Genomic DNA, 23,338 nt, shown 5'->3' with positions numbered 1-23,338 from the left:
CCCGTATTTGACGTCATGAGAGAAGAATAGCACTAGCATTGATTGAATTCTTACATCACACGCCAGATGCTATGCTGCTTTCTGCACCCAGTTCCCTCATTTTCATTGTCCTTTAACTAACCCTGTTTTCCTGCTGCAAAACTGAGCCCTGGGAGGCTGAGAGCCTTGCCCCGAGGTCCACGGCTGGATCCCAGATGGGTCTGATTGCCACGTCTGGACTCTTAATTACTCCACAGATTCTCAACCCCTTCTGCCACGATTCTAGTCTCTCCCTCCCCACTTCCCCTCCGCAGGATTCAGGAAAGTTATCCAGACAGAACGAAAACCAAAAAAAAAAAAAAAAAAAAAAAAGTTGAACAGAGTACCTGAGAAGGCCCAGTTCAGCTCCATTCAAATCTTGCATTTTTAGGACGACCATTTCTTTGTCAGTATTTGAAGAATACCTAGTCGGCCAAACAAAGAAACTCAGTCACTTCTATATCAGAGCCTGGCCCTCCTGTGTGACTAGCAGTAGAAGCTGACACAGAAACCAAAACTCCTTTCCATAAGCCAGGCGCCCTAACAGGCTAACAGTCTCACGAACCACACCCGGGACCCCATTCCTCGGCTAAAGAAATGGTTTGCAAATGCCGCCAGAGTCAGAGGCATCAGGCCAGCCAACGAGAGGTGACGTGTACATCTCTATGTCATACACGTGATCTTCGATAACATACTGGTATTTCTTACAAAAAGGATCTGCCTTTGAAATTTCTACCCAGATTAAATTCTAATGGAATCTCTTAAAAATAGCAGTGACTATGCAAAATCAAAAGCATTCATGACCTGCAGCATAAAGCAGTTCTTTCATGTCCTTTCAATGGGTGTCAGATTACATTTTCTAAAAATCAGCTCCTTTGAAATCTACTGAAAAGTACACAGACAAATGTAAAAGGTTAAGCGGTCAAATCAAAATGGAAATATTCTTTTCCTACACTGTAGTAGGCAAGTGCTTCTCATCTGCTGCAGACCCGGTTCAGCACATTAAAGAAATAGACAAATAACTATCTCCCTTAGTTGTTCCATTCAACTCTGCTAGTTTTATTTCTTGCTTTTCATTCCAGTTTCTTTATCCTTTTATGTCCTTTCTCTTGCCACAGTCTCCTGGACAAAGATGATTTCTTCTGAATGACATAATAAAAGGAGTTATTCATTAATTTAACAAATATACGTTGCACACACTTTTATTTCCACTTTACAGAAGAGGCTAAGGGCCCATAGATTAGGAACAAGTAAATAACCAAAGGTCACACGGTTAGGAAGAGATCAAGCTGAGATGAGACCAGAGTCGTGCCCGATTTCAAAGCCGGTGGTCCTTTCGACATTGATATTGATACCCGCCCTCCCCCAACAGCCAGCAAAGCACAGACTTGTGTGCAGGTACTGACTTGGTATTTCTGCCACTCTTAAACTCTAAGCATGCTTCAAATTTATCTTAGTTGTAATACTCCTTCAGGATCTTTCCCCATTCCTTAAGGAACAACGTGTTCTTAGATTTTGTGACCGACGGCTAAAGGAAACACATGATTCGATTCCAATCATCCCCTCACCTGGCTCGCTCTGACTCAGGATTCTGAAGGTAGGAAGAAGGGCTTCGGTTGATCTGGGCACCTTCCACAATTCCTTTGTTGATAAAGATTTTGCCTGGTTTCATATTTCTGTGCGCCATCTCGATGCTCTGTGGGTTAAAGAGAGAGAGTGCAAGTGAGTTGTGAATTTAGAAATCCTGGTGGGGTACGGACTTAGTCAATACAAAGAGAAGGGTGCTGTGGACAGTTTTCTTGGTCTCCAAGCTGCCCCAGCTAGGAAGGGTTGGTCACTCTGGGGGTGCGCAGTTGGCCTCGGGGCGGAGACACAGAATTGCTGGAAACTCAGGAGCTCACGCCGATGGGAACCCGAGTGGCCTGGGGCGCCCGTGTTAGGCACCGTCCTCAGGTTCAGGGGGCCAAACTGGGAGCGACTCCCCCAGCACTGGACCAGAATTGGAAACATGTAGGCGTTTCCCCTCCAAAGTTTTTTGGAAATTTTCTAACTCAAAACCACAATAAGCAATATATTCTTCATCACAGCTTAATATCCCTCAACATGTGTGTCCTAAAACAGATATCCACAAGATGAACTACATCCTTATGATGTGTTTGGCACCATGATACTCTGATCTGATCTCTGATCTCAGGTCGTATTGCAACCCACGAAATTGATTTCACACAGCCAGTCATGAACTGCGGGGCAGAATCTAGAAAACACTGCTGTAAAGACATGTCTGGGGGTGCCTGGCTGGCTCAGTCAGTTCAGCATCCACCTTCGGCTCAGGTGATTGCAGGGTCCTGGGATCAAGGACCACATTGGGCTCTCTGCTCTACTTTTCCCTCTACCCATTCCTCCCTGCTCATGATCTCTCTCTTTCTCTCTCTCTCATACTCTCACTCTCTCAATTAAATAAATAAAATCTTTAAAAAAAAAAAAAAAAGACATCTCTGCTTTTGCCAACTAGATTGCCAGGCTTAGAGAGTAGCTTCCTGAGAAAAAGTAGAGAGAGACTACATTTCAAAGGCGAAAGTGTGAAGAGAATACTAGAAAGGCTCCTGTGTGAGAGCTGGGGAGAGAGGAGAAAGAGGCACCCAAGCCAGCAACAGCAGGGGGTCTGGGCGTTCTGGTCATCTGCAGCGACCATTGAGATGTGTATGAGCACTGAGGGTGTGCGTGGAAATAGCATCCCCCATCATGCTGTCTGGGAAATAGGAGGCAAGATTACAATTACTCGTAATTACTTAGGTTCCTTGATGGGCTCCTTTCCGTGTGACTTAGCACAGAGAACAGACCACATGGGGCCCTCTGCATTACAAAGGTTATGACCATCCCTTTAGACAACGAATGGCATGAGGCTTCCTGCAGAGAACTGTCCTCTCTCCATCGGTCAGTGCCTGGGAGACCAGAAGCTACATGGGAGTCAGGAACGAGGGCGAGGTAGGAGCAAAGATGCGCAGCCCGAGATCCTAGAAGGACTCTCTCCGTATTACAGCAAACTACTCCTGTACCCTCTGTGCCTACCTTCACAATGCCAGTGACCATGTATTCAAAAGTTCGATTGCTGAACCCTTCGCTGGCGATGACAAATACAGTGTACTGGAAAAACCCTGCTGGCCCCGAGTGAGTGTGAGTGCCGCTCAGGACGACATTGTCCCTTCTGTACAGGGAGCCGTATTTACTCTGCAATCTGTTCAGGACCTACAGGAGAAAAGAAAAAGAAAAAAAAAATTAGAAGTAAGAAGAGGGATAACAGAACAACTCACTATGGAAAAGACTCGGGAGAGGCTTATCGCCAGTCCCTACCAATGACATCCCTGGCGGGAGGCCCTTCCCTCTAGGCGGGAGCGCATTGCCATGGTAACAACGTCAACGCCAAGGGTCCCTGCCAAGGCGGACGTTTCATGGCTCCTCGTTCTGTGCAAGCACCGGGTTGGGTATCACACACATTACGTTGTTTTCGAATCTTTGTAACAACCCCAACAGGTAGGTATTTTTAAGCTTCCAGCTGAGAACACGGAAGCGTCCAGAAGATAAATACCGTGCCCACTGCTCTCATAAGGAGCAGGGCCACAATCCAGATCTGTGCCTCGATAGAAAGAGTGCACTTTCCTATTCATTAGTCCACACGTAGTGTTAGCGTCCAAGCACTGGTCTGAGCACTAGGGATAGGTGAGGTTGCTACCCTGACCAAGCTTTTTTTCTTAATGGGAGAGAAACGAGCAAACAGAGAAGTGTGTCTTATTACATAAGATCATGCAGGGGTGAGTGCCGTGAAGAAACATGTTTCTGGGAAGGGAAAGAGAGAGTGACGGGTGTCAGCGAGGAAAACCACCTTTCAAAGACGTCATCTTCCATCCGAGGCTTAAAATGAAGAGCTTCAGCTGGTCAGGCAATGCACAGGGAGAAGTGAACAGAGCACGAATGGAGTGTGTCCAGGCCTCTTTACTGCCTCCTGGCCCAAAATGAAGAACTCAACACCAGACATATGGGGTGACAACTACTAGTCTGAGGGAAGCCGGCTGCCATGATGTAAGGACACCCCAGCAGCCCTGTGGGGACGCCCTGTGTGGAAAGGAACCCTCTCGTCAGCACCAGCTTGCCGACCCCTCAGACCCTTTGACCCTTCACCTCAGGAAGCCTTCCAACACCCGCAGCCTCAGGCAGCCCAGGAGTTCCACCTCACACAACACAGCAGGAAGGTGTGGGACGGCTGTTCTCACCTCAGTTGGAATCACCCAGCCTGGCCCCCTGGGATTCCGGAGCCACAGAAAGGACAGGACGAGTGTGGGTTTAGGCCCCTGAGTTTTCCAGATGACTCATGGTGGAGCAGGAGATAACACACACAGAGAGACCGGGGAGTGCGCACTGAACCCATCAGCCTGTGAACATCTCATCATGTGTGATAACGTGTGCTTATGGGGCATAGACACATCGAGAAAACGACGGAGAGAAATCCCTAATGGTGCCGGGCACCTGTTTCTGACTCTGCTTTCATCAGCTCCAATCTGAAAGTTGGTATTATCGTGGCTTCCCTGGGAAAGATGTTCTGACTTTTTTTAGGCCAAAAATCATTAAAATGATCTCACGGAGCACCTGTCAGTTCAGTGTCCAACTCTTGGTTTCAGCTCAGGTCATGATCTCAGGGTCCTGAGATCGAGCCCCTGGTTGGGCTCCACGCTCAGCAGGGAGTCTGCTTGAAGATTTCTCTCTCTCTGCCCCTCCCCCTGCGCACTCGCTTTCTCTCAAATAAATAAATAAATAAATAATTTTTTTTTTTAAGTGTCAAACCCAAACCAACCTTCCTCGACATAGGACACTATCACCTAATACCAGGCACAGTGATGAAGTCTCCCCTCTGGCAGGGACAGTGAATACCACTTACTTGCGGACCCAGTCCTACTTACTGGTAGCTGCTCTCAGACGCAATGTGTTGAGAAGGATTCTGAATCCAAATCTGGGCTTAGCAAAACAAGAAGGCCTTTTCTGATTCGCAATCCTGTCTACCTCGAGAATGGCACAGACGGCGGTGTGCTGAGAAGCTGTCACACAGACAGAAACGAAAGCCCCCCACCTCCGAATTGTTCACCAGTTTCTGACATATAAATACCCCCACCACAGTCCATTTCAGGCTATCAAAATCTAACAACAAGCTTAGCAAGTTCCTGAACATTTAACAGTCAGCCCTCATGAGCTGGTCCAAGCCAGTTCCAACAACACCCCGGAACAAAAGGGCGTGGCGGGAACTTTGGTACCATATACCCAACCCACATAAACACATCCATCCAACCTCTTCCATTTTAGGTGAAGAGTTACGCACCCTCATCCACCCGTGTGGCCATTGAATGACAAAGACCTTACGACCCATCCTGCCTTGTGAACCAATCCAGGCCCCAAACACTGAATGCTAGGTTATTGCAAGCCAATGTGGAGAGGAAATAGGACATGACCAGACTAACTCTCTCTGACCAAGTAGCCCACATTCTCCACCCCAAGAAGTTTCCATGTGGCTTCTGTGGAACCTAACTCCAGCCCACGTGTTTCGTCGCTCTTTTACCTTCTTCCACAGAGTGATGACGACACTCACAAGGAAGAAGTGTCTGTTGGGAGCAGGTGGAAAGGTTACTGAGGGGGTACCACAAAACTCACTACAAGCCTGGCACTACGCCCATTTTTATTCCCAGAGAACTATGATGTTAGGATTATAGAAGTCAGTGTACATCTCCTTATTCTCTCAGCAATCAAGCCTTTAAGCAGATGGAAATTATGGCTCTCGGGGCATCTGGGTGGCTCACTGGGTTAAGCCTTTGCCTTTAGCTCAGGTCATGATTTCTGGGTCCTGGGATCAAGCCCCACATTAGACTCTCTGCTCAGTGGGGAGCCTGGCTCCCTCTCTCTCTGCCTGCCTCTCTGACTACTTGTGATCTCTCTATCTCTCTGTTAAATAAATAAATAAAATCTTTTTATAAAGAGAAAATATGGCTCTCATGTTTTTTTAAAAAAAAAGATTACAAACAGCTCATAGCTATTGCATCCTAAACTACACTCTCCAATATGAAGTCCAACACATGGGACTTCAAGAAGAAGGGAAGAAAAACTCAATCATCTAATGACAATGCCTGTGGGTAACCATTATAATTAGTAAGTTCCCTACATCAGGAGAGGAGAGGGTTTGAACAGAGTGAAGAAGTTGCCCGAGGGTCTACAGCTCACCCCTCTGTGTTCAGTTTCCTAATACTGATACACCTGAGTTCCTGCCACGGAAAGATCTGGCAAGCCGCTCTGTTCTCCTGTCCTGCCTCACTGCTCAGGGATCTTCCCGCACCTTCATTCCATGCTGGAAATTTCATCAATCCTTACATCAGAGACTGAGAAGCTTCCTAAAACCAGATGTTCTAAAGCAGCCTTAGAGCACCTGTTTCACTACGTTTATTTTCCACACCTGACCTTGGGTTCATCTGGGTGAGAGAAGTGGGTTCGTTGCAAGGCCCAACCACCTTTGGATGTCCACCTTTGGATACCACCCCCAAAAGTCCACCTCTGAGTCTCCTGTTTCTTCTCATGACCCCACCGTTTCCCCGTGAGAAGCACGGCCGACGCTCCAGGAAAGCAGGAAGCATAGTGGTAGCGAGTGTGGGTGCTGACGTCCAGAGGCCGTGGCTGTACCCTGCCCAGCCACTTCCTAGCTGGCTGTCCGTGCACGGGTCACTCGATCCCCTGCAGCTCGCTTTCCCAATCCGTCCAATGACATAATGATAGCCCCTCCCTCCTTCGGATGTTTGGAGGATTAAACCCATTCATACATATGAAGTAATCAGTGCGTGACTCATCGTGGGGACTACGCCAGTGTTAGCTTTAATTTCTATTCACTCCCGAATCTCACTAGCATTTAATGTGACCTCCTACTGCCATGGAGTCTCGCTGCCACCCATTGATTTAAGACCTTTATGCCAGCCTTACGTGGCACAGGAGAAACTTCCAGGCAGAGTTGAACTCCTTCCTGCCACCCGAGTTTCCCTTTCTAGTTCGCTCAGCCTTCCGACGCACCAGAGAGCTCCCATGGGTTCCATCTCCTGCGTTTGAAACACGGAGGATGATTGCCAGTTTCCCATGCGGACCCTCACCAGTACAGCCTTGGCACTCATGGAACCGAACTGCCAATCTGTGTCCTCACCTCCTGCCCCAGTCTGGCATCAAACATCCCTGATGCATCATCCTGGAGCAAAATTGGGTTTGTGTTACTCCTCCACTCAGAAGTTTTCAAAGAATCCCCAGTGCTTACTGGAGTCAAAATAAGCTGGCATCCCAGGCCCTCTACAATTATGAGCAGCATACCTTCCAGGTGTATTCCCCATTACGTGCCCACATGTGTCCTAATGGCAGCAATCCCTGTCCCTGCAAAGGACAGTCTAAATTCCTCCCTGTGTCTCCGTGTTGTCACACCATCTCTCCATTTGATAGCTCTCTCTCCCCATGTTAGCCATTTAAAATTCTTCCCACTCAGATAAAGAAGATGTGGTGTACTTATATACATATATATATAATATATACAATATTCCATTATATATATGGAATAATACACTATTAGATGCATATATATACATCATATATTGCATTATATATAAAATATTCCATAAGAAAATGCAATCTTGCTATCAGCAACAACACAGACAGATCTAGAAGGCATAATGCTCAGTGGAGTGAGTCAGTCAGAGAAAGAGTACCACATGAGTTCATTCATGGGTGAAATGGAAGAAACAAAACAAACACTGGGGGAAAAAAGGACAAACCAAAAAACAGACACCTAACTATAGAGAGCAAACAGAGGGTTCCCACAGTGGGAGGGGTGACCTAGGTCAAGGCCACGAGCAGCCCACTCACTATGGTGCACACCGAGTCATGTGCAGAACTGTGGAAGCACTGTATTTTTACTCCTGAAAATAATATAACAATACTGTTAACTATTCTGGAATTGAAATAAAATAAAATCCTGCCCATTCACCTGTCATGTCCGTCATGAGATTATTCCCTGCTTCCCAGTCCCCTTGTGGTGGTTTTTAAACCACTGTGTGTCCACAAGTCCCTTGCTAGCCCTCCCTTTCGGAGGGGACGCTTTGCTTGCCTTCCCCTCCCTCGGTGTGACTTGGTGACTTACTTCCAATGGACAGAGTGGGCTAGAAGTGCAACTTCTGACCCGGGTTAGGAGGAGCACCGTGGCTTCCCCCCTGAGGTACTGACTCCGGGGAGAGCAGCTGCTCTGGGCTGCGACGATACAGAAAGTGGGGAATAGAGGCCTTTGGCCGGCCGCCATGCAAGGGAATCATCTTAGAGGTGGATTAGTCAAGGTTTCCAATGACTGCAGCCTTTGTCAACACCTTGATTCCAAGACACCCTAAGCCAGAACCACACATATAAGCCAGTCCTGATTTCCTGACCAAGAAAATGTGCGATTATGTCTATTCTTTCAAGCCTTTGTATTCTGGGGGCTATTTGTTACTCAGTAATAGATAATGAATGCACCACCGTATGTTACTCCAGTGAGTTACAGAGAGTGTGTTTTCTACTACGGCCCTTCCTTCTCTCCACAACTAGGTAGTGAGCTCATAGGAAATGTGGATTACAACTCAGGTTATGTGCTCCCTAAGTGACCAGCAAAGTACAGTGCAAAAAGCAGGTGGTCAAAGCATTTTCTTCCTCCACAATAATAGAATAATGTCACTTTTAAGAATGAGGGCTCTGGTATCAGGCATACGTGTGTTCAGAACCCAGCTCTACCATTCGCTGACTGAGTGAATTTGGGAAAGTTCCTCGCCTCTTCTAAGACTCCATTATTTTATCCATAAAGTGGGGATAACAAAAACGCATCTCATAGTTTTGTTGTAAGCGTAGGAGTGGGGAGAACTTATGATCCCCTGCTCCTTGGGTGTCAATGATGGGGGAGGTGACATTGGAGAACTGCTCCGAGGCCCCCCTTGTCATCCTTGTTACTGGCCGCTTCATGACACAGGAGGAACAGTGTTTAAGAGAGGCTAACAGAATGTGACCCCGAATAGTGACATTTAATGCTCACTTTCCTGGGTGCTCCGGACTCTCTTCTCGCTCACCTTCATCGGTATGGGAGCAGACATTGAAAGAGCACGTTCTCTTCCTGTGACCTGATCCCATGCAGACAATACAACTGCGTCAAGGCCAAGAACCTGGCTTAGAAAAATAGAGCTGGAAGGCCGTACCCATCACCCTATGTAACCCTCTCCCTCTGCGCATCTTACTGCTGCCTGCCCAGAACCCACGGGCACCTTCTGCTAAACCCAACCTTCTCCACAGACAGGGTCATATGGTCTTAATTCTGGGACAATCACAAAAGAGCCCACCATTGCCTACAATAGAGCTTAAAGAGTAAGAAAGCTAACGTTGTATTCTTTTTATAACTTATTACGGAAATTTTAAAACATGTACAAAAATCATCGGAATCGCATAATGAGATCCCCATCTCCCTCTCACCCAACTCCAGCCATTTATGGCCGACCTCATTTCAACATTGTATATTACTTCTCCTCTGGCCTCTTGCATCTCAATTGTCTAAAAACTTGAGGGAAGGATTACTGAGTTGGAGTCGGATCTCTCTGACTTCTAACAAGGAGGGTTAAATAAGAGAATGGATGTGAAGGTTGCCTCAAACATAATAAACTTGCAAAACACAGTAACAGCGATGATGAGCTGTCATTGTCAAGTTTGCAAGTTTGACCAAGGTGGCGGAAACCGGAATTGTTCGCAGGCCGAATGTCCGAAGGCTTCCGCAAAGTAGAAACTCACCGGATGAGAAGCCAGGAGGGCTTAGCTCCTGTCACATCCACCCAGAGCTTTTCTTTTAAACATTTCCTTTCGTCATCACCTCAGCCACTTACCTCCAGCCTGAGGCGTTGGGATACCATGCCTATGTCGACGCTGACAAACACCATTCGATTTAACCCATCTGGCTCTGCAATGACGAAAGCTCGACTGTACAGCCTGGTGAGGATGCCACGTGCGTTCTGGCCAGTCTTACTGTAGCCCATCTAGAGAGGAAGAGAGAGAAGTCAGAGCTGCTCTGCCTCACTCCCCCACCACCAGAGCCAGGTACAACCACACAGGATGAGACCACTTAGGAAAGGTGAAATACAACACAGTCCACGGGACACTGTGATTCTGCCTGGGATAATAATATGTGTTTTCAAGAATAAAGCCAACATCCTAAGAGAGACTTTACTCTTCTTTGTGGGAAAATGCAAAGTAACCATCAGTTTGGCAGGAGACAGTCATAGGCCTATGGGCAAGGAAGGGGTTGGCTTGGCTCTGGAATTCTGTTACCATGTCAGCGACCTTCCAGGGTTTTCAATTCTTTTCTCCTGCCTGAGATACTATGGAAGGAAGTAGTTCCCCTACCATCATCCCACATTCCCAGAATGTCCTGAAGACTGAAGGTTCCCTTCCTTTGGCTGTTTGGTGTGTGATGTTCTTTCTTTCTTTTTCTTAAGAAAATGGTTTCCTTGTGATTAAATAGTCTTCACTGAGGGTACCTCATGCTGGCTCTTACCTTGTTGGCCATCCCTCAGTTAAGTCAGTCCAAATGTACCCATCGCAAACCCCCCTTCTCACCACATCCTAAAGCCTACCCACGAAGTCTTCAGCATGCTCCCTCTACTGCTTGCTTTACCCCTCACAGGAGTAGTGGCACTTCGGGCTCTCATTCCAGAGCTATTTCTCAGAACAGACAATGGGAAACAACTCCTAGAATCTAAAGATTATTGGGTAGGAACGAGAAAAAAATCTCATCAAACAACGCCGTGTTCTGTCTTCCTATGGAAGCTGTGAATGAATACACCCATCGTCACAATCAAGAAGTCGCAGTCCAGCAGCCAAAAGGCCACACCAGACCCACAGAAGCCTTTTGCTTGGCTTATGCAGTGCTGGCCCACACTAGGTTTCCAGTTTGAACTAGAGTTGCCTTTATTTCCCAACTGAGAGGTTTAGATCCTTAGTCTCTGATCCAGAGGTGACCCGCTTCTCTTGAAAAACCTTTAAGATAGGGCAGCCCTATATGGCAACAATTGCTAAAGCCATGCACTTTTCAGCTGTACCCCCCACTTCCCACTGCCCCCCAAACTGAGGATTCACTAGACACTTATCCGCTTACACTGGCCTGCTTCCGTCATCTGTGGTGCCCCGTGGTATGTGAGTTTGCCAGCCCTGCCCCTGCCATTCATAAAAAAATGGCCAGTCGACTTTAAAAAGGAGATGCCATTGAGCACATGGCCCCTCATTATAGTACAATATTCGCAGTGTTAGACGGCAGTGACGTCAATGAAAAAATGAGAAGAAGATGATGATGATGATGAAATTATCTGGAATAAGTATAGAATGCGAGGAATAGTGTTACCCATTTCAGCCTCCCTGAGGAGCCCATGATTGACCTACCAAGTTGATATCTGCTACTTGTCCTGTGCAGTCAGCTCGCCCAACACCAATATGGTAGCCACTGAAGTTCTGGAAGAGAGGAGGCTCTGGAGTGCTAACCACAGGAGGGGCCTTTGTGATCGTAGCGCCATCCGTGTGTGCCGGACCTTGACTGGCTGTGGAGCCCACGGTGGTCGGGGAGCTCTGGGTGGATGGGAAACCTGAATCTGAATTTAAGGGATAACGTCTCAGTCTACTTACGTGTTGGCATCAATTAGAACACATAGGTTGAGGTTCCTAAGGAAAAAATCTATATATTCTCTTATATTTAAAATATATGGTAAAGGGGCACCTGGGTGTCTCAGTGGGTTAAGCCTCTGCCTTTGGCTCAGGTCATGATCTCAGGATCCTGGGATCGAGCACCACGTCGGGCTCCCTGCTCGGTGGGGAGTCCGCTTCTCCCTCTCCCTCAGCCCCTACCCCCACCCCACTCATGCTCTCCCACAAATAAATAAATAAAATGTTTTTTAAAAAAATAAAAACACAAACTAAAATATATGGTAAGGCATATCTCAGGGACTTTTTGTAGATAATAATCCTAAGGAGGGTCTTTCTCTTGAACTGGAGATCCTTCTGACTAATAATCAAAGCCTGCATTAAACGTCCTTCAACTTCTCATCATAAGCCATTCCTTGTCAAACGCACGGCTCAGTACTCACTCGCCCTGCTCTTCTCCTCCACCCAAACAAACCAGGTGCCAGGTTCCTGGCACACAGCCTGCTAAACCTAGCCTCCTGGGACTGGTCTCTACCCTTCTCTCCATCCAGAGACCTTCCTCCTCTTTGCTCCCCCAACCAAGCCCCACAGCTCCCTTCTGAGTTGGTTTGTTTCCATCACACTCTGAGGCAGCCGTTCTCAAGTCTTTTATTTGGAATGCCCACTAGACCACTGTCTGCTCAGCATAGTGCCACCTTATTTTACTCCTATCACCATCTGTGTATGTGCATATACACACACATGTCCTATGTGACCACACACACACACAAACACACAGTATCAAGAGGGGCGGAATGGCACAGAGACTACACGAGGAAATACTAGAACCAAATAGCCTGGGTCTGAAAACTAATTCTACCACTTAATAGCTGTACTAGCTGAGCAAGTCATTTACCCTGTTCTATCCCATTTATTCCCATCTATAAAATAGAGGTGATAATACTCTACTCCCAAGGGTTGTTTTGAACAATAAATTTAGACTAATTGCCAGCATATAGCTTTGGTTCTATTTATATACTGAGATATGTTACCTATGCTTGTTATTTGCTTGTTTGTTTCCATCCCAGACAATAGCCAGGGTGGCCAAGGCGACAGAAGCCACAGAAGTCACAGGCATTAGTGCTAGGAAAGTACTTAGTCAAGAGACTGGCTGCTGACTCCCCTGAGATCCTAGAGTTGGGGGACTCTCATCTCTTCAGTTTTACGTATAATAAAACCGAAGCCCAGAGAAGTGATAGAACTACAATTTCAGGGACAATACAAGATGAAGCCGGTGCCCAGCTCAGGTCTTCTGACTCAGGGTCCGATGCTCTCTCATGCATATTCGACATGAAGTTAGAATCTGTATTTTCTCGAATGACTGGGGGAGGAGTCAAGATGGCGGAGAAGTAGCAGGCTGAGACTACCTCAGCTAGCAGGAGATCAGCTAGAGAGCTTATCTAAAGATTGCAAACACCTGCAAATCCATCGGCAGATCGAAGAGAAGAAGAACAGCAATTCTAGAAACAGAAAAACAACCACTTTCTGAAAGGTAGGACTGGCGGAGAAGTGAATCCAAAGCGACGGGAAGATAGACCCCGGGGGGGGAGGGGCCGGCTCCCGGCAAGCGGCAGAGCAACGGAGCACAGAATCAGGACTTTTAAAAGTCTGTTCCACTGAGGGACATCGCTCCGGAGGCTAAACCGGGGCGAAGCCCACGCGGGGTCGGCGTGACCTCAGGTCCCGCGGGGTCACAGAAGGATCGGGGGTGTCTGAGTGTCGCAAAGCTTGTGGATATTGGAACGGGAAAGCCGGCTGCAGAGACAGAGCCGACAGTAAGCTCGCAGCTCGGAGTTGCCTTGAACCGGTCGCAAGCTTGGTGAGCTCGGAGCGCGGCCGGAGGTTAGGCAGACGCGAGTTACCAGGAGCAGTTCGCTGAGGGCGCACAGGGGAGCGGGGCCCTGGGCTCTCGGCTCCTCCGGGCCGGAGACCAGGAGGCCGCCATTTGTATTCCCGTCCTCCGGAACTCTACAGAAAGCGCTCAGGGAACAAAAGCTCCTGAAAGCAAAGCCGAGCAGATCACTCAGCCCCGGCCCCTGGTAAGGGCGGTGTAATTCCGCCTGGGGCAAAGACACTTGAGAATCACTACACCAGGCCCCTCCCCCAGAAGATCAACAAGAAATCCAGGCAAGACCAAGTTCACCTACCAAGGAGTGCAGTTTCAATACCAAGGAGAGAGCAGCAGAATTCCAGAGGAGGAGAAAACAAACCACGGAACTCATGGCTTTCTGCCGGTGATTTTTTAGTCTTGCAGTTAATTTATTTTTTTTTCTTTTTCATTTTTTTTTCTCTTCTTCTGCTAAAATTTTTTATAATTTTACCCTTTTCTTTTTTAACGTTTTTTAACTAGATTATCTAATATATATATATTTTGCTTTTTTATACTTTTCTTTATTCATTTTCTTTTTTTTTAATTCTTTTTTTTTTCTTTCTTTCTTTTTGAACCTCTTTATATCCCCAAATCAGAAGAGATCCTAATCTCTTCAATCTTTTTTTTTCTTAACTCTTTTTTAAATTCTTGATTGAATTTTTAATTCAATCTCTTTTTTTTAATTCTTTTTTTCTTTTTTTCTTTCTTTCTTTTTGAACCTCTTTTTATCCCCAAATCAGAAGAGATCCCAAACAGAAGAGATTGGGAGATCCCAATCAGAAGAGATTGGGAGATCCCAATCAAAGGAGATCCCAATCAGAGGAGATCCCTCAACCAATCGTGAGGGGGGAGAAATCCCCCCGCATGATTTGGGATCTCTTCTGATTTGGTTAAAGCATATTTTCCTGGGATTGTTGCCACCCTTTTAGTATTTTACTTGCTCCCTCATATACTCTTAGCTGGACAAAATGACAAGGCGGAAAAATTCACAACAAAAAAAAGAACAAGAGGCAGTACCGAAGGCTAGGGACCTAATCAATACAGACATTGGTAATATGTCAGATCTAGAGTTCAAAATGACAATTCTCAAGGTTATAGCCGGGCTTGAAAAAGGCATGGAAGATATTAGAGAAACCCTCTCCAGAGATATAAAAGCCCTTTCTGGAGAAATAAAAGAACTAAAATCTAACCAAGTTGAAATCAAAAAGGCTATTAATGAAGTTCAATCAAAAATGGAGGCTCTCACCGCTAGGATAAATGAGGCAGAAGAAAGAATTAGCGATATAGAAGACCAAATGACAGAGAATAAAGAAGCTGAGCAAAAGAGGGACAAACAGCTACTGGACCATGAGGGGAGAATTCGAGAGATAAGTGACACCATAAGACGAAACAACATTAGAATAATTGGGATTCCAGAAGAAGAAGAAAGAGAGAGGGGAGCAGAAGGTATACTGGAGAGAATTATTGGGGAGAATTTCCCCAATATGGCAAAGGGAACGAGCATCAAAATTCAGGAGGTTCAGAGAACGCCCCTCAAAATCAATAAGAATAGGCCCACACCCCGTCACCTAATAGTAAAACTTACAAGCCTTAGTGACAAAGAGAAAATCTTGAAAGCAGCCCGGGAAAAGAAGTCTGTAACATACAATGGTAAAAGTATTAGATTGGCAGCTGACTTATCCACAGAGACCTGGCAGGCCAGAAAGAGCTGGCATGACATTTTCAGAGCACTAAATGAGAAAAACATGCAGCCAAGAATACTATATCCAGCTAGGCTATCATTGAAAATAGAAGGAGAGATTAAAAGCTTCCAGGACAAACAAAAACTGAAAGAATTTGCAAACACCAAACCAGCTCTACAGGAAATACTGAAAGGGGTCCTCTAAGCAAAGAGAGAGCCTACAAGTGGTAGATCAGAAAGGAACAGAGACAATATACAGTAACAGTCACCTTACAGGCAATACAATGGCACTAAAATCATATCTCTCAATAGTTACCCTGAATGTTAATGGGCTAAATGCCCCAATCAAAAGACACAGGGTATCAGAATGGATAAAAAAACAAAACCCATCTATATGTTGCCTCCAAGAAACTCATTTTAAACCCGAAGACACCTCCAGACTTAAAGTGAGGGGGTGGAAAAGAATTTACCATGCTAATGGACATCAGAAAAAAGCAGGAGTGGCAATCCTTATATCAGATCAATTAGATTTTAAGCCAAAGACTATAATAAGAGATGAGGAAGGACACTATATCATACTCAAAGGGTCTGTCCAACAAGAAGATCTAACAATTTTAAATATCTATGCTCCCAACGTGGGCGCAGCCAACTATATAAACCAATTAATAACAAAATCAAAGAAACACATCAACAATAATACAATAATAGTAGGGGACTTTAACACTCCCCTCACTGAAATGGACAGATCATCCAAGCAAAAGATCAACAGGGAAATAAAGGCCTTAAATGATACACTGGATGAGATGGACATCACAGATATATTCAGAACATTTCATCCCAAAGCAACAGAATACACATTCTTCTCTAGTGCACATGGAACATTCTCCAGAATAGATCACATCCTCGGTCCTAAATCAGGACTCAACCGGTATCAAAAGATTGGGATCATTCCCTGCATATTTTCAGACCACAATGCTCTGAAGCTAGAACTCAACCACAAGAGGAAGTTTGGAAAGAACCCAAATACATGGAGACTAAACAGCATCCTTCTAAAGAATGAATGGGTCAACCGGGAAATTAAAGAAGAATTGAAAAAAATCATGGAAACAAATGATAATGAAAATACAACGGTTCAAAATCTGTGGGACACAACAAAGGCAGTCCTGAGAGGAAAATATATAGCGGTACAAGCTTTTCTCAAGAAACAAGAAAGGTCTCAGGTACACAACCTAACCCTACACCTAAAGGAGCTGGAGAAAGAACAAGAAAGAAACCCTAAGCCCAGCAGGAGAAGAGAAATCATAAAGATCAGAGCAGAAATCAATGAAATAGAAACCAAAAAAACAATAGAACAAATCAACGAAACTAGGAGCTGGTTCTTTGAAAGAATTAATAAAATTGATAAACCCTTGGCCAGACTTATCAAAAAGAAAAGAGAAAGGACCCAAATAAATAAAATCATGAATGAAAGAGGAGAGATCACAACTAACACCAAAGAAATACAAACTATTATAAGAACATACTATGAGCAACTCTACGCCAACAAATTTGACAATCTGGAAGAAATGGATGCATTCCTAGAAACATATAAACTACCAAAATTGAACCAGGAAGAAATAGAAAGCCTGAACAGACCCATAACCAGTAAGGAGATTGAAACAGTCATTAAAAATCTCCAAACAAACAAAAGCCCAGGGCCAGATGGCTTCCCGGGGGAATTCTACCAAACATTTAAAGAAGAACTAATTCCTATTCTCCTGAAACTGTTCCAAAAAATAGAAATGGAAGGAAAACTCCCAAACTCATTTTATGAGGCCAGCATCACCTTGATCCCCAAACCAGACAAGGATCCCATCAAAAAAGAGAGCTATAAACCAATATCCTTGATGAACACAGATGCGAAAATTCTCACCAAAATACTAGCCAATAGGATTCAACAGTACATTAAAAGGATTATTCACCACGACCAAGTGGGATTTATCCCAGGGCTGCAAGGTTGGTTCAACATCCGCAAATCAGTCAATGTGATACAACACATCAATAAAAGAAAGAACAAGAACCATATGATACTCTCAATAGATGCTGAAAAAGCATTTGACAAAGTACAGCATCCCTTCCTGATCAAAACCCTTCAAAGTGTAGGGATAGAGGGCACATACCTCAATATCATCAAAGCCATCTATGAAAAACCCACTGCAAATATCATTCTCAATGGAGAAAAACTGAAAGCTTTTCCACTAAGGTCAGGAACACGTCAGGGATGTCCATTATCACCACTGCTATTCAACATAGTACTAGAAGTCCTAGCCTCAGCAATCAGACAACAAAAGGAAATTAAAGGCATCCAAATCGGCAAAGAAGAAGTCAAATCATCACTCTTCGCGGATGATATGATACTCTATGTGGAAAACCCAAAAGACTCCACTCCAAAACTGCTAGAACTTATACAGGAATTCAGTAAAGTGTCAGGATATAAGATCAATGCACAGAAATCAGTTGCATTTCTCTACACCAACAACAAGACAGAAGAAAGAGAAATTAAGGAGTCAATCCCATTTACAATTGCACCCCAAACCATAAGATACCTAGGAATAAACCTAACCAAAGAGGCTAAGAATCTATACTCAGAAAACTATAAAGTACTCATGAAAGAAATTGAGGAAGACACAAAGAAATGGAAAAATGTTCCATGCTCCTGGATTGGAAGAATAAATATTGTGAAAATGTCTATGTTACCTAGAGCAATCTACACATTTAATGCAATTCCTATCAAAGTACCATCCATCTTCTTCAAAGAAATGGAACAAATAATTTTAAAATTTATATGGAACCAGAAAAGACCTCGAATAGCCAAAGGGATATTGAAAAACAAAGCCAAAGTTGGTGGCATCACAATTCCGGACTTCAAGCTCTATTACAAAGCTGTCATCATCAAGACAGCATGGTACTGGCACAAAAACAGACACATAGACCAATGGAACAGAATAGAGAGCCCAGAAATAGACCCTCAACTCTATGGTCAACTAATCTTCGACAAAGCAGGAAAGAATGTCCAATGGAAAAAAGACAGCCTCTTCAATAAATGGTGTTGGGAAAATTGGACAGCCACGTGCAGAAAAATGAAATTGGACCATTTCCTTACACCACACACAAAAATAGATTCAAAATGGATTAAGGACCTCAATGTGAGAAAGGAATCCATCAAAATCCTTGAGGAGAACACAGGCAGCAACCTCTTCGACCTCAGCCGCAGCAACATCTTCCTAGGAACATCGCCAAAGGCAAGGGAAGCAAGGGCAAAAATGAACTTTTGGGATTTCATCAAAATCAAAAGCTTTTGCACAGCAAAGGAAACAGTTAACAAAACCAAAAGACAACTGACAGAATGGGAGAAGATATTTGCAAACGACATATCAGATAAAGGACTAGTGTCCAAAATCTATAAAGAACTTAACAAACTCAACACCCAAAGAACAAATAATCCAATCAAGAAATGGGCAGAGGACATGAACAGACGTTTCTGCAAAGAAGACATCCAGATGGCCAACAGACACATGAAAAAGTGCTCCATATCACTCGGCATCAGGGAAATACAAATCAAAACCACAATGAGATATCACCTCACACCAGTCAGAATGGCTAAAAGCAACAAGTCAGGAAATGACAGATGCTGGCGAGGATGCGGAGAAAGGGGAACCCTCCTACACTGTTGGTGGGAATGCAAGCTGGTGCAACCACTCTGGAAAACAGCATGGAGGTTCCTCAAAATGTTGAAAATAGAACTGCCCTATGACCCAGCAATTGCACTACTGGGAATTTACCCTAAAGATACAAACGTAGTGATCCAAAGGGGCACGTGCACCCGAATGTTTATAGCAGCAATGTCCACAGTAGCCAAACTATGGAAAGAACCTAGATGTCCATCAACAGATGAATGGATCCAGAAGATGTGGTATATATACACAATGGAATACTATGCAGCCATCAAAAGAAACAAAATCTTGCCATTTGCGACAACATGGATGGAACTAGAGCGTATCATGCTTAGCGAAATAAGTCAAGCAGAGAAAGACAACTATCATATGATCTCCCTGATATGAGGGAGTGGTGATGCAACATGGGGGCTTAAGTGGGTAGGAGAAGAATCCATGAAACAAGATGGGATAGGGAGGGAGAGAAACCATAAGTGACTCTTAATCTCACGAAACAAACTGTGGGTTGCTGGGGGGAGGGGGGTTGGGAGAAGGGGGGTAGGGTTATGGACATTGGGGAGGGTATGTGCTTTTGGGTAAATTGGAAGGGGAGATGAACCATGAGAGACTATGGACTCTGAAAAACAATCTGAGGGGTTTGAAGTGGCGGGGGGGTGGGAGGTTGGGGTACCAGGTGGTGGGTATTATAGAGGGCACAGCTTGCATGGAGCACTGGGTGTGGTGAAAAAATAATGAATACTGTTTTTCTGAAAATAAATAAATTGGAAAAAAAAAAATGAATCTGTATTTTCTCAACCACAAGCCTCCATCTTCTACAAGACATCAATTATCACAAGGAAGGAGGCAGGCTCTTTTTCCTTATTGATACCCATGTAGGAACAGGGTGCCAACCAAAGGCAAACCATGTCCAATGGCCAAGGACGATTTCTTTGGGACCTCAGAGTCTTGGGTTCTATATCTGGAAAATGGTACTAAGACCAGCACCTACATTTATAGAAGTTTTATGAGAATTAAGGAGGAAAAGGAAGTAGGCTCTTGATCATAGTGCTTGACACAAAGCAACCACTCAACAAACAGCAGCTCCTACTATGAGAATAGTTAACATAATTGTTGATCACCCCGTGAATCTTAGCCTCTGGATTCTCCAAGTTTAAGAGCCAAAACTAAGGAAGTCCTATGGTTGCTTTCCTTTCTAGCAGTCCATGCCCCTACTCTGCGTACTGCTGGAGCAGAGGATCTCTGTCCCTCTGCAGGAAATTCAAAGCACAGGGTCATGGTAGAGAATATACTGGAAGGAAGAGGCCATAAGAGAGAAAAGAGGCCAAAAGAGAGAGTAAAAAATATTGGGCTCCTTCTCTGTTTGGTCTAAAGCCAGCTCTCCCTTTACTTCAGTCAAAGTGTTCAACCCCCGCCTTTCTTCTCTACTTGTTTACCAGTGTACGACCCACCACCGAAGTAGGGATCATCAAAGACTCAGGGGCCCAATATTGCCTGTAATGTAGCCTACATTGTTTTCCAAAACTAAATCAATTCCCAACATTAATACATCAGGAGAAGCCTAAATCATCCATTCCAGCTTCTCTTGAAAACTCTGGAGATCTGCATTCATGTGACACCATGACAACTACCCATTCCACCCACCTCCCCACACCACTTCATTTACAGAACTTGAGTGGCCCTCCTAAGACGTTGAGTTCAACGCTCCCTTCTCTAAAGCTTTTCACAGACTCATTAATACTCAGTGCGCTGTCATTTTCCTTTTGTCCCCAAGAGGAGATGATGTCTGAGAAAAGGCAAAGAGAAAGAGAGAAGGCTTGGGGAAAATGCTCACATTACTGGGCCTTGAAGAATTCTGAACTGGGCTTAGGTCAATGGAAAAGTGAGAGACAAAAAAACGCATGTCATAATGCCTGTCAACTGGCTATTTGTGGACAAAGGTAAGCTTGATAAAAATTGCTATTGATGCAGAAAGGGCAATTAATGTAAAAGTTAGATGGCCATGCCAGCTGCTTACGTACACCTTGAACTGCCCTGTTATCAGCATTATCAGCAGACACTGTTCTTTGCCTTGGCATCCCCGGTAATCAAGAAATTTCCCACAGGCTAGGAAGAGCATCCAAGAGAGCCCATGACAACTTGCCTTTGTGATTTTCGATGGTCCCACTGGTGATAAACAGGAGGCTGAGAAGGGCTACTGTGATAGCGGTCATCAACACGAGGAGGAAGATCAGGAACGTCTCTAGCATGGAGAAGGTGCGTTTGGCCATCTCTCCTGAGAAAAAGCAGAAATGGAAGAGGCAGAAAAAGACAGAATCACAAATTAAAACGCATATGCTTTGAGCTGCCCAAGCCTTAGATGTCTTAGTTCTTCCATCTGAATAGACTACACCAGGAATGGCAAGCACAGCATACCTGCCACTGCTTCCCTATCCCGAGGCAGGGCAGACAAGACCAATCAATCACAGCACTCTTTGGTGAACTCACATGTGGTTTCCAAAGCCTTCTTGGCACAGTGCTCATTCTAAAAGTCACCACCTATCATTTGGCATTAGCATCTAAGCCAAAATCTGTGTGTACTCCTTGGCTACATCATACCGCTTTCATTTATGGTGGTGATGTTATCTGTACACAGGTTGAGTTTGGAGCACTTCCATCAATAGGGATGATTGCCCTTGGTTAGGGCTGTCCTCTGGTGTCATGGCCTAAGAAAGACTATCTTGTCTATAAGGAAGTGAAACTCACAATTTTGACCTTGAAACTCTATTTGCTAATCTCCAGTTAATACCTAATAGAAAACAATATGGAAGAGGGAATGGCATTTCCGGTCTCAAGCCGCCTGGCTTGAGAAAAGAAAATCTCCCTCTTCTGTCATCAAAAGGATCCCACACATTCTGCAAACCCTGTCAAAGGATGGGGACAAAGACAATGCCCCTGTGCTCTACAAAAGCAGAAAGCGTCCTTACAGACTCCTTAAGCTATTTTGGGAGTAGGAGTTGTTTGTCACTCAGCGAGACTATAGAAGCTAAAAATCCACTTAATATAGCAGGAGAAGGCATAGTATGGTGGTTAAAAATTGGATTCTGCCTTCTGACTCCAGCGTCCAAATCTCACTGCTGACGCGTACTGGGCGACTTTGGGAAATCCTTCCCAACCCCAAGACTGCCCATCTGTAAGTAGGAACGTGATCATGATGACAATTTTAGTCCCCATCTTAGAGAGTTCTTATAAAAATGAGATGAGAGTAATAATTCTTTCATCCCATAGAACACAGTAGGTGTTGAACATGTTTGCATTTATCATTAGGTTGCAAAACAGCAGACTATGCTCCTCACTGTCCTCAAAGGGAGTTTATATGAAGCGAGCATTAAAGAATTATTGGAATCACAGGTAGGAAATTCAGAGCCCATTTTCTTAACGTTACTGCAGGAAGCCAGAACAATGAGATGGAATTAGAGTCCCAGGACTTGTCTCCAAAGGTGGTAATACACAGCTTAGATGTTACTGTCCCCAAGAGTAACAAATTGGCTATAAGAAAGTGTGCTTAGCCCGGCTCAATGTTTCATTTCAACTTGATTTAGTTGACAAGATTGAAGAGCTCACAGTTCATCTGTAAAAAGAGTCTACATTTACTAATCTAAACCCTCAAGTTTTCTCCCCAAATCTGTGATAATACATGGCAACATTGAGTCAGCCTTCCTACGTGCCAGGAGTTTGGTAGAACTCCATTGCTGCTCTTCCTTGAGATGGGGTACGCATTCTCCCACCTACCACCGACTCTTCCCAGCGGACCTTTTCCATCTTTTCCACTATCTGGTCTTTGCAAATAGATTATTTTGCAATCGCTAGACTAGAGTTTAAAAAGCAGTCTAACAGCAAACATTTCAGAGGCAGGGCTGAACTGGAAGGGATCAAAGAGACTGGCCCATCTTTCCAAACTTCTTGGATAGTAGGATTTCCTCATCCATTTACCACCACCATGATCACTCTCACCACCACCATCAGGGACAATTTCAAGCGTAAGGCCAAACAAATTAGTTCCGATCTTGGTCCCAACATCCACCATCAGCCCCCAGGAGTCAGGAGACCCATCTAAGATATGCCTCTGAAACTTTGATGATCCAACTAAGCTTACTAATCCTGTCCCAATAGAATAACTAAACATGGCTGACCAACAGGGGGAATTCCCAACCCCAGTGCGTCCACACACGCATTGTGTGTGTAAATGTGACCTCGTGGTAGGAGTCTACACAACAAACAGACATG

At 44.8% G+C, this 23,338-nt stretch overlaps 1 protein-coding gene across 3 annotated transcripts in view; it reads right to left on the bottom strand.

Annotated features, from left to right (window-relative positions):
* The window catches only part of ASAH2 (N-acylsphingosine amidohydrolase 2), a 110,377-nt gene that overhangs the window by 51,523 nt on the left and 35,516 nt on the right, over window positions 1-23,338 (bottom strand). For all 3 annotated transcript variants that reach the window (XM_044239514.1, XM_044239515.1, XM_044239516.1), the window contains 6 exons: window positions 21,216-21,347; window positions 11,518-11,723; window positions 9,969-10,118; window positions 3,088-3,264; window positions 1,587-1,714; window positions 366-443 (listed from right to left, as the gene is read on the bottom strand). In XM_044239514.1, coding sequence (XP_044095449.1) covers window positions 366-443; window positions 1,587-1,714; window positions 3,088-3,264; window positions 9,969-10,118; window positions 11,518-11,723; window positions 21,216-21,342 — 866 coding nt within the window. In that variant the 5' untranslated portion in view covers window positions 21,343-21,347. The remainder of the gene's footprint in view (window positions 1-365; window positions 444-1,586; window positions 1,715-3,087; window positions 3,265-9,968; window positions 10,119-11,517; window positions 11,724-21,215; window positions 21,348-23,338) is intronic.

This window comes from Neovison vison, chromosome 2 (genome assembly GCF_020171115.1).
Source record: "Neovison vison isolate M4711 chromosome 2, ASM_NN_V1, whole genome shotgun sequence".
Lineage (NCBI taxonomy): Eukaryota > Metazoa > Chordata > Mammalia > Carnivora > Mustelidae > Neogale > Neogale vison.
The sequence above is the reverse complement of the archived record's forward strand: the minus strand, read 5'-3'. Positions and strand labels throughout refer to the sequence as shown.